Source organism: Sparus aurata, chromosome 4, assembly GCF_900880675.1.
Source record: "Sparus aurata chromosome 4, fSpaAur1.1, whole genome shotgun sequence".
NCBI classification, from domain to species: Eukaryota; Metazoa; Chordata; class Actinopteri; order Spariformes; family Sparidae; genus Sparus; species Sparus aurata.
Genome location: NC_044190.1, coordinates 12,409,874 through 12,423,525, shown reverse-complemented (window position 1 = coordinate 12,423,525; position 13,652 = coordinate 12,409,874). Strand labels below are relative to the sequence as shown.

At 41.2% G+C, this 13,652-nt stretch overlaps 1 protein-coding gene across 1 annotated transcript in view; it reads right to left on the bottom strand.

Moving 5' to 3' along the window:
• The window catches only part of LOC115579627 (neural-cadherin), a 330,871-nt gene that overhangs the window by 181,680 nt on the left and 135,539 nt on the right, over nucleotides 1-13,652 (bottom strand). Inside the window, exon 7 of the mRNA XM_030413177.1 lies at nucleotides 2,764-2,906. Coding sequence (XP_030269037.1) covers nucleotides 2,764-2,906 — 143 coding nt within the window. The remainder of the gene's footprint in view (nucleotides 1-2,763; nucleotides 2,907-13,652) is intronic.

The following is a 13,652-nucleotide window of genomic DNA, read 5'->3' as shown; positions in this document are numbered from 1 at the left end:
CTAAATGTTTTGGTTTTTTTTTCTTTGGCAAGTGACCGTGGTATAAGTGGGATAATGCCCTTCGAGGTGGCCACAATCAGGAAAGAATGGACCTCGCAGAGGCTCCTCTGCACATCAGAGGGTTCAGGCCTCCACGTCGTCCATTAATTCCTGATATCAGACACCTCGTCGGTCATTGTCTTTTTTCTTCCCAAACAGTAATTGTTGAACCTCTTGGCAGATGACCAGTATCAAGCCATATTACATTTGCTACCAGGCTTTGTACAAATATCCAAATATTAACAGTGAAAATAATTAGTTCTTTAGTTGCAGCCACCAATCAGTATTATCTGACAACAGGATGTTTTATTCCTTTCATAATAACCCATCATGGTGATCCTAAGGATTATCAGATCAATGGCTAAATTAATCAATGTAAACTAAATGCCATTAATGTCAAAAGATGACACGGACATCCAAATTGCAGATCAGAATGAACATAGAGTAATTAATTCTTATTTGGTAGGAAAATAAAAATATGTCCCACATCCAGACAGACACATTTAACTTCTAATTCAAAGCTGGTTGGTCTAAGAAAGCAAACTTGCAATTAAAAGTTAATCTTTAAACTGAGCAATGACAGAGAATGTGACCAAATGCAAAATACAGGCCAACAAAAATAAATGGAAAGCAAGCCTATGTTCATCATCTGACAGCCGACTGAATCGAGTTATAAACTACACGTCTTTGCCCCACTCGATAAAATGACCACCACTATCTGGCTGACAGTGAATGTCACTGCTGGTGAACAGAGGGAATTATGCCTTGAAGTTTCTAGTAATTGAATTTGCAAAAGTCATCATATTACCCTTTAATACGATATGCAGATTCAGAGGTGGTTGTAATTTACAAAAGGGTCGAACCAGGATGAAATTCCCACCATCCCCCAATGTTACACACACACACACACACCCAGCATCATTAATACAGTTTCTCATTTCTCATTTGCTTCTAACACTGCTGCTTCTGCCTACAAGAAACCTGAGATGTGTTAACTTCAGATATTTTCTTACAAAGACACTGTGGAAACACTTCTCACATTTTGGCTGATTACTGTACCGTCTCCATGACACGACCTGTCAAGATTTAAATATCCGTGACAGAGCTTCTGGCAATGAAAATAAATCGGCTGAAGCCTCTTCAGCCACAGAGTAGTGAACACAGTGAGGTATATCAAACTATACTCTACACACTATGTGAAGCACATTGAAGTGTTTTTTCTACATTCATTCAGGTGTGGTAGACAACTACAGTAACATCATTACCACCAAAGTTGAAATTGGAATTAAATATAATATAGTTAGCAAAACAAAGAAAAGAAAATCTGACATTAGGCCCAGTGCATGGAAGTAGCCTTTAAATGATGGATAACTAAATATAAACAATAACGATTCGTTCACCAATAGCACTACAAGCAATACAGAGACCAACAGGGATGGCCACCAACAAATATCAAAATAATACCTCTGCCACCACTGCAACAAAACAATTACAGAGGAAAGACTGTACTTCTCAGTAACCTCAGAGTCACTCTTTACAAAACTGCAAAACTTTACATTTATCCAGTGTGCCTAAATATAGCAGGAAAGGGTGAATATAGCAGGGTGAAAATAATTGTTGGAAAAAGCACAATCTTTGTGGATATTTCAGGGTTTGTGCTTAATCTACATAAGTAAAAAGCAAACAACAACAGGCCCCTGAGCAGTCTGGAGTTCCATATTTTTTCTCCCAAAAACCTAAGCACTAAGCGATAATTCATAAAGCACTACTATTTCTTATTCATGTTTGGGGGGGTTGTTCATTAAAAAGTGATGAACAGGAAGACATGTATGAAACGTGAGAAGGCAAGAGAGAAACAACAAGGACAGAAAGGATAGAAAAACAGAGAAGTTCAATTAACTCACAGGATAGATACTTTGGCTGCACAAGTGCAAGTGTACTATCTAAATCACAAGAAGACACATTTTTTTATTAAGATTAAATATGTGAATCAACAGCATTTTAATGAAGCTCTACAGTGCTGAAGAGATGCCCTGGCGTACAAATATTTTTCTCCGGATGTAAGACAACGTGTTTGTTTGGTAAAAACTGTATAATAATAACTTTCTTATTTCAGAAAAAATAAAAACTGTGATGCAAACATGTTCAAAAGGGTTTCAAAAATGAATCATGAATCATATTGCAATCACAATATCTGTCAGAATAATCAAAAAATTATACATATATTTAGAAATGACATGCTTACAACACATTCCAGTAAATGTGTATGTGAATTATGTGTGTAAGGATATAGCGGGAAGAGAGAGAAAGTCAGATCAAGGCCATTTTAATATACTCATTTTTTTATTGTTAATTTAATCATTGTTTCTTGAATCCATTTGTTTCTCTATTCTGGTGTCATTTTGTTTTGATTTGGTGTTTATCTTGGTCCTTCATCCTTGCTTTCTTCTTCTTCTCCTACTCTGAAGCAGCCCCCATCCCTGCAGGAATGGGCCTGTTCATCTGGTTCTGAGGAGAAACTTTACAATTGAAAGAGGCATTGATCAGGCCCTCTCTCACCATGCTGCCCCAATGTGGTCGATATGGAGATGTCTGTTACTGCCATACAAGCGATGTGGCGGAAATGGGAATGAAGATAAGTAACTAAGAACGTGACTGCCATGGACAGACAAGAAAGAGAAGAAAGGGACAAATTAATAAAAAGACAAAAAAAAAAAGTCTAACCTTTTTGGCTGTCAATGACAAAGTTGCCCTCCTCATTTCCGGCCGTGATTCTATACGTGATCCCATCCCCATCGGGGTCCTTTGCCAGCACTGTGGCTACAAGTGTGTTGGGGCCCGCATCCTCTGAGACAAAAGTCCGATATCTGTTAAAACATATACACATGCAATCAACAACTGACCTTTATTTCTTTGAGAGGATACATGACCTGACACATGGCTATACAGGTGAGAATGAGACAAAGTTTTGTCAGTCCTATGTAACTCATATTCAATCAGAAGTACAACAACGGTGCTCATATTAAAACAAGCTGCAAAGAAAATATTGATTGATATGAATGAAAAATGTGTCACAAGTAAACCCATTTACAGACCAACCAAATATACCAGTACTTTTACCTCACTATACAACATAACCTCATTAGTGTAATTTAGATATTTGAATTTGAAATGAAAACAACTATGAATAGGGCTGACTTGATAAACTGTTGCAAGAAAGAAAAACTTTTGGACGGCAGTTTCTGGATACATTGTACTGCAAGGGCCCAAATGAACAGCTTAAATGTAAAAAAATAAAAGCTTTGGCAATTTAAGCACAACATCTTGTGCTATTTCTACAGGAAGACATCTGGTAACTAGTCTTGCTCTTGTTCAGTCTGCTGAGCAATAGCTTCACTAGGGTTTTCGTGGCCTATCTAATTCTAATGTGGCCTATGCTGCATTATTAACCGCCATCTTTGTATAACATTCCAAGAAAAAACTTTTTTTCATCTTTGAAGCAAACCCAATTTCGTTAGATTAAATTAACATTAAAATGTTCAGAAATACAGTGTAGAATTTGTTAATGTGGTAAATGACTGTTATGGCTGGAAGTGGCTGATGTTCGGCCCATTTTCAGCAACATGCTTTCTAAAGGCCCATTGGAAAAATATAATTTACTACAACAGTGTGGACTACCCCACTCAGAGAACAGCAGTAACTGGCACTAACCAGAATAAAAAAGAAGTGGGGTGCCCCACTGCACAACTGTGCTTGAGGACAAGTACATCAGAGTCTCTAGTTTGAGGAACAGCGCCTCAGAGGTCCTCAACTGGCAGCTTCATTAGGTGGTACCCACAAAACACCATTCCCAACTTAAACGCCTTTTGGGCACAGTAGCAAAGAAAGAGATTGGCCACTAAAAGGAAGAGATTAACATGACAAAAAAACACAAACCACGGACAGAGGGAGAATGAAAGAAAGGTGTTTTGGACAGAAGAAAGTTTGAGGTGAACATTTTTCAGATGCTAAACCACTGATGCTGGAGGACTATCTGTCACACATAGTGGAGGAAATGTGATGGACTGGGGAAACACTGGTGTTAGTAAAATGGGAGTTATGAACAGGGTAAAAGGGATCAGGGAAAAGGTGGAGATATACACTTAATTTTGCAACACCATGCCATAATGTGTCGACATCACTTGCTACAACAGGATAACGACCCAAAGCACAGCTCCAAACCATGCAAGAACTATTAAGGGAAGAAGCAGTCAGCTGGCATTTTGTCTATATTGAGGTAGGATGGTAGCACAGCAGCAAAGGAGAGACATCTGTAATTGTAGCCACTTTAGGCCAAAGCTTTAACCTGACATACTGAAAAACAGACAGAACAACCACTATTGTCCCTATCTATGTGTTGGCATATTGAGTTAAAGCTGAGACCAAACAATGTACTTTGTCTGCTGTCATTTATCAATGAGTCACTGCCTGCCCACATGTGCGTGCACATTCAAAATGCAGGTCTAGTTACTCCGACAGCCTGACAAACGTATAACCGTCTGTCACTCCGCCCTAGTGACGATGCCTATTCATTTTTCACTGAAAACAAGGTACCCTAATTAGGAGTTGAACACTGTGATCATGTTCTGTCACTGCCGTCTTTCTGCCTCAACAACTGCTAGACTAGTTCTGCATGGGAAGATCAGTGATGTGCCACCCGTTTGCTCTGTTTGCGGGGTGTTGAGTAATTTCAGCTCAGACTCTGCAAGCTGAACACTTCCCTGCAGATCAATACGCAAGTCAGGCAAGGGGAGATGCTGTGCCATGTTTTTTTTATAATGTAGTTTCTCTAAGAGTACACAGGGCACATTGATCAAATGGCTTCCACTTGTAGTCTAAGGAAGCTATTTGAAAGATCATTAGATAATTGCTTGTATTTATCTCACCTGAAAGCCAGAAGGAACTTAGGCCTCACTCACGGCATTTCTGCCCGCAATTTGCAAAATTACAGATGCTGTGTGTGCAGTTGAATTTATGCATGACTCTTTCACACAGGCCAATGAGCCTCTTTTGTCCTGACTACCCAAATTAATTCTACTTATGCATTAGAGACTCAGACAGTTATTATAGATTCAGATGGAGTTGGCTTACAATTAGGCTTCGATTACAAGCAATCTGAAATTGCAACAACATCTGATGTTGGCCTATATTGGTCTGCAAGGAGGATCAACTTTACATTAACACCATATATGGTAATGATGTAAAATGTAGTTAAAAATCAAGTCAATACATTTTAGTTAATCAAGCAATGTAGTTAACAAAAAGACCTTTGTCTAACTCAAGTTTCTCTAATGTGAATAGATTCAGCTCATTTAATTTTGAAAGTTGAATTTTAGACTGTTGGTTTTTAAAAATAAGAGATCTGAGGAATTGAGATAAATTGATAGAGTCATTCCATGCGAACTCAACTAGGCCCTCCCAGTTCATGGATGTTCTTGAACAGAAGTCATGTAAAAACTTAGTTAGGCCCTCAAAGCTTAATTTTATTAATTTTCTATGGGTTTCTTGAATCTTTGGTACAAATTTCAACTCAATCAGTGTTATTGGCTACCTAGTTGCCACTCTTGCAGGACGTAAAGTTTCTGTACTCGTGCTTGTCGTAAGTCAATAAACTCCAAAGAAAATCCAAGAAGGAAATGAAGCCGATGTAAAAAGCAAAATGCTTTGATTTATTCTCAAAATATCCACTTATCCACAAAAATACAGGTTTCCAAGCAAAATTGTGGGTATCCGGTCTGTCACCTCACACTAAATGACAGAAAACAGAAAAGCTCTTATGTCTAAAATGACGGTTAAGCTACGGTCAGAAAATTGTTGCTCCCGTCCTGCTCTGTTACCTTAATTACCTCAAAACAGATGCCGACAGGTGCCCACATGGCTAGTATTTACTACCTTTTTACTACAACAAACTGCGCTTTACGGCAGTATCGGTTTTGTGGCAGCAATACAAAATAAAAGCATAATAAATCCTTATCTACTGCGTAGACTAGGGGTGGGCAATACTGCAAATTTTGGTATCGATCTGATACCAAGTAAATACAGGGCCAGTATTGCCGATACCGATACCGATACCGATACCGATACTGATACTGATACTTTTTACTTGAAAATTCCTGATCAATTAATGATTTTGTACTTTTGCCTTTAATTAGTTGACCATGATTATAATAACGATAAACACAGGACAAAGATTTTAGCCAAATAAGAAAATTATATTTAACATAATTAAATCTATAACCTATCTGCATGTAGCCTAAATAGGAATACTACTGTTCCTTCAACAGATACACAAAAGGGTTATTATATTCTTGAGGTAGGTTATATATCTTAATATAAGTATATATTTTTGAGTTACAGTTACAGTGAACCTGAGTGAGAGAGTTGGAGAGGACCGCTGTGCTTTAAGGACTGAGAGAGACGCTGTGCTCACACAAACTCTGTGAAGAAATACAAGTGATTTGCTGAATTTATAGAAGAGAAACTACAACAAAAATATCGATCTCATCATGCTAGTATCGATCCGATACCAATACTCACCTTGGTATCGATACTATCGATATTTGGATCGATCCGCCCACCCCTAGCGTAGACATTACTTTCATTAAGATGAAACAAAATATCAGTTGTGATTAATTCTTACAAATGAAAGCATAATAGATATTAACTAATTAGACACAAAATGCAAACCCAAGCCCCATGTTCTCCATGGCTCTAACATTCCGGCCCCTAATTGTTCTTGTGAGCCACAAAACAATTACCTTTTACATATTCTAAGAGCCATATAACAGAATCTTCAAAAACACAGAAAAAAAGAGAAGCAATGTCCATACAAGCTGGTCTTCTTATCACACCAGGAACTCTTTTTAAGCAGCTCTGTGCGTAAAACAAAAAGGGGGGGGTGGGGGGTGGAGTCAGAGGTTCAAGCACATAACTCACCGTTGGAGATCAACCTTTACCACTGTCTCTTAAGTGACAATGTAGAAGGGGCGCCACATATCACTTTCAAGTAGCAAGCAGAGCTTGGTCACAGGCCGTAGAAGAACAGTTGTGCTGCTTTTCACCTTCGCCTGACGAACATGTCCTCTGCTATCTTTGATTGTCTGGATCACTCGACCCATTACCCACGAATTTCGTGGGGCGGATTCATCCACAATAAGGACAATATCATTTTCACTGATATTCCTTTTTGGGTGGGACCACTTTTGTCTCTCTTGTAAGCCCAGTAGATACTCCTTGGTCCAGCGTCTCCAAAACAAATCCGCTAAGTACTGGATCTGGCGCCATCTGCGTCTGGAGTATACGTCATCTCTGTCAAATATGCCAGGAGGTAGGGGGGTTATGGCCTTCATCAGCAGCAGATGATTTGGGGTCAAAGCCTCGAGGTCATTTGGGTCGTTTGAGACTCTGGTGATGGGGCGGCTATTTATAATCGCCTCAACCTCACAAAGCAGAGTTTGCAGCCCCTCCTCATCAATTGTTTGCTGCTTCACGATGGAGTTGAGCACTTTCCTCATTGTTCTTATCTGCCGCTCCCATACTCCTCCAAAATGGGACGCAGCCGGTGGGTTGAACATCCATGTGATGCCTTTACTCTGCAATGTGTCTTGAATCTTTGCATTATTCAAAGCCTGTACTGCCTCCCGCAGCTCACGCTCTGTGCCCACAAAGTTTGTTCCGTTGTCGGAACGCATCAGCCGAACCTGACCCCTCCTAGCGATGAACCTGCGCAGTGCGTGAATGCAGGAGTCAGTGTCCAAAGAACTTGCTACCTCGATGTGCACAGCCCTCACTGTCAAACAGGTAAAAACCACGCCATACCTTTTGATCATGGTCCTACCTCTTTTTATCTCAAAAGGACCGAAATAGTCCACACCGACTCTTGTAAATGGTGGCTCATCAGGTACAAGTCTGTCACTGGGAAGGTCCGCCATAACTTGACTTTCTCTCTTCCCATGCTGACGTCTGCAGGTAACACATTGTGACAGGACATGTCGGACGGCTGCATGGGATCTTTTAATCCAATACTTCTGCCGTACCTTTGACAAGACATGATTTCTGCCACTGTGACCGAGTTCCTCATGAGCAGATCTGAGAATGAGAGAGGTTATATGCAGGTCTTTGGCCAAGATTGCAGGATGTTTAGACTCCTCTGGCATTGCTGACTTATTCAGCCTGCCACCGACTCTTAGTATGCCATCTTGTAGGATTGGTGACAGCCGATAAAGAGGGCTGCTTTTTGGCACTGCTTTTCCTTCCTGAAGCATGGCGATGTCCTTACAAAACCTTTCTCTTTGACTGAAACGTACTATTTACAACTCTGCCTTTGCAACATCACTTACAGAGACGGGTTCAAAGGAGAATGAAGCTTTTAAGCTTTTCATTTGTTTGTCCAGCTCCAACCTTTGGATTTCTTCATCCAGTTTTCCAGCTTTGAAAGATGTTGTCAAATCTTTTCTCTTTTGAGCCAGAAGCTTCAATGTTGACTTCAACCTGAGAACCCACGCAACACTTCTTTTAAGGTGACACCAGCTTGAGTAGTGATGAATGAGTTGGGAAGTGGCATTTGTGCTCTGCTCGGCACTAAGTGCGTAAACTGAAGCTTCTTTTACCTCTGGGTCATTGTTGAGAGGCTGACATATGTTGTGTGGCATTTCAGACCACTCAGACTCCGGTTTTGTTAAGAAGTCTGGACCCATGATCCAAGTTTTTGCCTTTAGAAAACCATCCACAGTAAGCCCTCTGGATGCATAGTCCGCAGGATTGTCTGAAGTACTCACGTATCTCCATTGAGAGACCTTTGACCTTTCTCTGATTGCCGCAATCCGATTGGCAACGAACGTGCGGTATCTTGCTGTCTCATTTTTGAGATATTGAATGACCAGCGTGCTGTCTGTCCAAAAGACAGACTCCTCCAGACTCTGATCCAATTCAGCTCTCATCATTGTATCCATCTTAGCAGCCATAGACGCAGCAGTAAGCTCAAGTCGAGGTATAGTAACCGGTTTCAATGGCGTAACCCTGGCTTTGCCAATGATGAAGGCACTGTGTGTCTGGTTCTTATGATTTTTGGAGACCATGTATGTAACTGTACCATACCCTTTCTCGCTTGCGTCAGCAAAGTGATGGAGCTGAGCTGTAGCAATCTCACCAAAGTTACTCGGCTTAACACATCTATTCACCTCGAAACTGGCCAGATGATGTAAGCTTGTCACCCACTGATGCCACTGTAGAGCCAGAGCCTCCGGCATGCTGTCGTCCCATGCATGTTTAGTCCTGCATAGCTCCTGCAGAATCTGTTTCACTGGAAGGATGAGCGGAGCCAAAATCCCAAGTGGATCATAAATAGTGCTCATCATTGAAAGCACTCCTCTCCTTGTCAGTGGTTTGTTCTGAATTGAGACTCTGAACTTCAGCATGTCAGACTCAACGCACCACTGAACCCCCAGAGCTCTTTCGATAGGGAGGCAATCCTTTTCCAAGTCAAGCTCTTTGACCTCTTTGGCTCTGTCGTCCTCATGTATGGAAGCAAGCACTGCTCTGCTGTTGGAAATCCATTTTGTGAGACGAAAACCTCCAGCAGCACATAGACGCCAGAGCTCCTGAATGAGAGCAACTGCCTGTTCCTCGCTGCCAACCGACTTAAGGCAGTCGTCCACATAAAAGTTCCTTAAGATAGTGTTTGTTGCCTCTGAGCTGAATGCTGCCTGGTTGTCCTCAGCACACTTTCGTAGAGCGAAACTCGCACAGCTGGGTGATGAGGTTGCGCCGAACAAGTGGACAACCATCCGGTATTCTTTCAGCTCCTGACTGAGGTCTCCTTGAGGCCACCACAAAAACCTCAGCATATCAGCGTCTTCAGCTGGAACCCTGACCTGACAAAACATGCCTTCAATATCAGACATGAAGGCGACTGGCTCTTGGCCGAATCTTGTCAGCACACCAATGAGGGAACTAGTAAGGTCCGGCCCTTGCAAAAGCTGAGAATTTAAGGATGTACCTTGATACACGGCAGCACAGTCGAACACCACCCTTAACTTGCGCTTTGTTGGGTGGTAGACACCATGATGCGGTATGTACCATATCCTGTTGCCATCTTTGCAGATTTCTCCCATGGGAACTTCCTCAGCGTAGCCTTTCTCAGAGGTTTCCCTCATGAACTTTGTGTAATCCTGATGAAACTCCTGATTTCTTGATAATTTCCGTTTTAGGCTTTTCATCCTCTGCACTGCAACAGCGCGGTTGTTTGAGAATGTCACGTCCTTTTTCTTTAAGGGAAGGCTGATGCTGTAATGGCCTTTGTTCAGCTTCACTGATTGTGATACAGAATCCATGAACTGTCTATCCTCACTAGACATTTCCAACTTCTCAGTTAGCTGATGCTCAGGGAAGTCAAACTTCATTTGCTGCTGAGTGAGCTCTTCCAGCTTCGCTACTGAGATCCTATTTACCGTTATTTGTGGCTAGTCAGCGTCGTCTTTGCCGGTAATTTCTCCTCTCAACAGAGGCCCATTGATTGTCCAGCCTAAAATTGTCTTTACAGCATAAGGGCCGCCGTCCTCACTGTGGATAACCTTCCAAGGCTCAAGTGCTTTTGGTACATTTGTTCCTATTAACAAACCAATAGCTCTGTCAACCTGATTGAGCTGAACCTCTTTCAAATGAGGCCACTTATCCACATCGCTCTGTTGTGGAATGTTCTCTTTTTTAACAGGAATCTCAGCTTGTGAGAAGACTTGTGGAAGCTTCAAGAAATTGTTCTCATCCAAACTGCTGACCTCGAGCCCCATGACAACATGTGTACTGATTGTCTGCTCTTTTCCCATGGTGCGGAGCAAAATGTTGGCCTTTTTTCCTGTTACCTTTAGGTCCCTCATCAACTCCTCTGAGCAGAAAGTTCCAGTACTGCCTGGGTCTAAGAATGCATAAGATTCAACTGTTTTGTTGCTCCTCAAACATCTGACTTTCACTGGAACGATTGAGAGTGAACAGGCCGATTCCCCGGCCCCAGTGCAACCACATGTTTCACTGTCTGTTGTGGGGGAGGAATTGGAAACTGATGACTCAGCATTCCTGCTTTCGCCAGCAGAGGGAGCTGACTCAACTTTGTTGAAGTGCAGGATGGTGGGGTGTTTCTGAGAACACGTTTGACAGGTGAGTCTTTGTTGACAGCCTTTGCTTAAATGACCCTGTGAAAGGCTTTTCCTTGTGAGGCGTCTGTTTGATGAGCTTGGAAAAATCCAGGTTATGTCCAGCTTTGTGACAAAAAAGACATTGTTTTCCAGTTTTGTAAGCAGTATTTTCCTTATTCTTATTTCCTTGCTCTGTGTGCCTTGGAACAGGGGTTCTATCTGTAGCAAAAGTGTCTTTCCTTTCCTTGAATCTTGGAGAACCTTTTTCTCCTGCTTTTAGCTTGTTTCCTTGGTTTGATGACCTGGGCTCTTGTAAATTGCCAAATAAAGGATGAGAAGCGATTCTTGCCTGCTTGTCCACAAAGCTGACTAAATCAGTGAACCTGGCTCTCAATTTTGTCCTTTCCTGCATGTCACAAGCAACTCCCCTCCACCTTTCTCTTAACTTGAAGGGAAGCTTAGAAATGACAATCCTCATATTAGTAGGGCTATCCATTTCTTCAATGTACTCCATGCTGTTAACTGTATTGCAGCAACTGGTGAGGAACACGGCAAACTCTGTGAGTGCTTCTCCATCATCTGACCTAATTACAGGCCATTTCAGTGCTTTTTCAATGTAGGCGGAGGCGATAGTATACTCATTACCAAAGTGTTTGTTCAAAAGCTTCTTGGCTTCTACATAGCCTCTGTCAGGATGCATATGTGAACAGCTGCGCACTAGGATCTTTGGTCTGCCACGGGTGAACTGCTGAAGAAAATGCAGCCTATCCCTGTTGCTCTCTGTCCTATCCTCGATCCCATGCTCAAATGCTTTCATGAAAAAACCAAACTCCAAGGGATCTCCATTGAAAACTGGGATATCCATCTGTGGGAGAGTGGACACCTTTTGTTGCTTCACCAAAAGCTCTGTAATTTTATTTTGTTGCTGCATGACGCTCAGCAAATTTTGAATATTGGTTGACCTGTTCTCTCCTGTGCTGGGCTGGGCGCTGACATTAGCATTTGTCTGATGGAGTCTGCTACTTCTTTGTGAGTTAACTGGAAGCCTTGTTCTCTGTGCCACATCTGATGCACTCATTACCTGAGAATCTCCACAGTCATGCCTGATGTTACTGATGCACTGTCTTCAGGCTCGATTTTTGCATCAACTCTCTTAGCCTCATCGTCTTGATGTTTCACTCTTTTTAGCCATCTTTCTACATTCACCACAAAATTCTTCAAGTCAATGGCTTTTGGCTCATACCACTGTGTCTGATCATGAAGAACCTCTTCCTTATTCAAATAGTTTTTAACTGCATCATTTGCGTCACAGAACCTCATGTACATGTCTGTGAAATCAGCTGCTAAAGTCTCATTCACTTCTTCAAAACTGCCATCATCCTCCATTAGAGCATCACTTTCCTTCATCTTCTTAGTTAGAATGGTCAACTTAGCTTTTCTTGTTCCTTTAAGCTGTTTGAGCTTCTCTTCAAATGCTTTCTCAGTTGGTTTTGATACTCTCTTAGTTTCAATCAGCTCCATATTAATTGCTTTGCCACAAACTCTTCAATGCAATTAATCCTTATGATTTAAGCTGCTCCAATAGCTCTTCAATCAGTTAGCTGACATGTTCACAGAGTATTTTTCCTCTTCTAGAAGGCACATTCGCTCCGTTAAATACAAGAGATGCTTACGTTTCATATGATTTGCCGTCAAAAAGTCCGTGGGGTGTCGAGTCCATTATTCTGTGGTGAATCACGTAGCGTAGCCGGGCCTTCAATCCAAGAAGGAAATGAAGCCGATGTAAAAAGCAAAATGCTTTGATTTATTCTCAAAATATCCACTTATCCACAAAAATACAGGTTTCCAAGCAAAATTGTGGGTATCCGGTCTGTCACCTCACACTAAATGACAGAAAACAGAAAAGCTCTTATTATATATATGTCTAAAATGACGGTTAAGCTACGGTCAGAAAATTGTTGCTCCCGTCCTGCTCTGTTACCTTAATTACCTCAAAACAGATGCCGACATGTGCCCACATGGCTAGTATTTACTACCTTTTTACTACAACAAACTGCGCTTTACGGCAGTATCGGTTTTGTGGCAGCAATACAAAATAAAAGCATAATAAAACCTTATCTACTGCGTAGACATTACTTTCATTAAGATGAAACAAAATATCAGTTGTGATTAATTCTTACAAATGAAAGCATAATAGATATTAACTAATTAGACACAAAATGCAAACACAAGCCCCATGTTCTCCATGGCTCTAACAATCAGTAATGGATGTGTATTCTAAGAATAATCAAAGAATCTTTGCTCCAAGGGCAAAACTTCATAAGTTAAAAAAAAACATTACATAAAAGGTTAAAGTGAAACTCTCGCCAAAAAGCAACCAAGGCTTTATTTGTGATTGAATATGAGTCAAACCTTCGTGTAAACCCATAATTACGACAAAAGAGG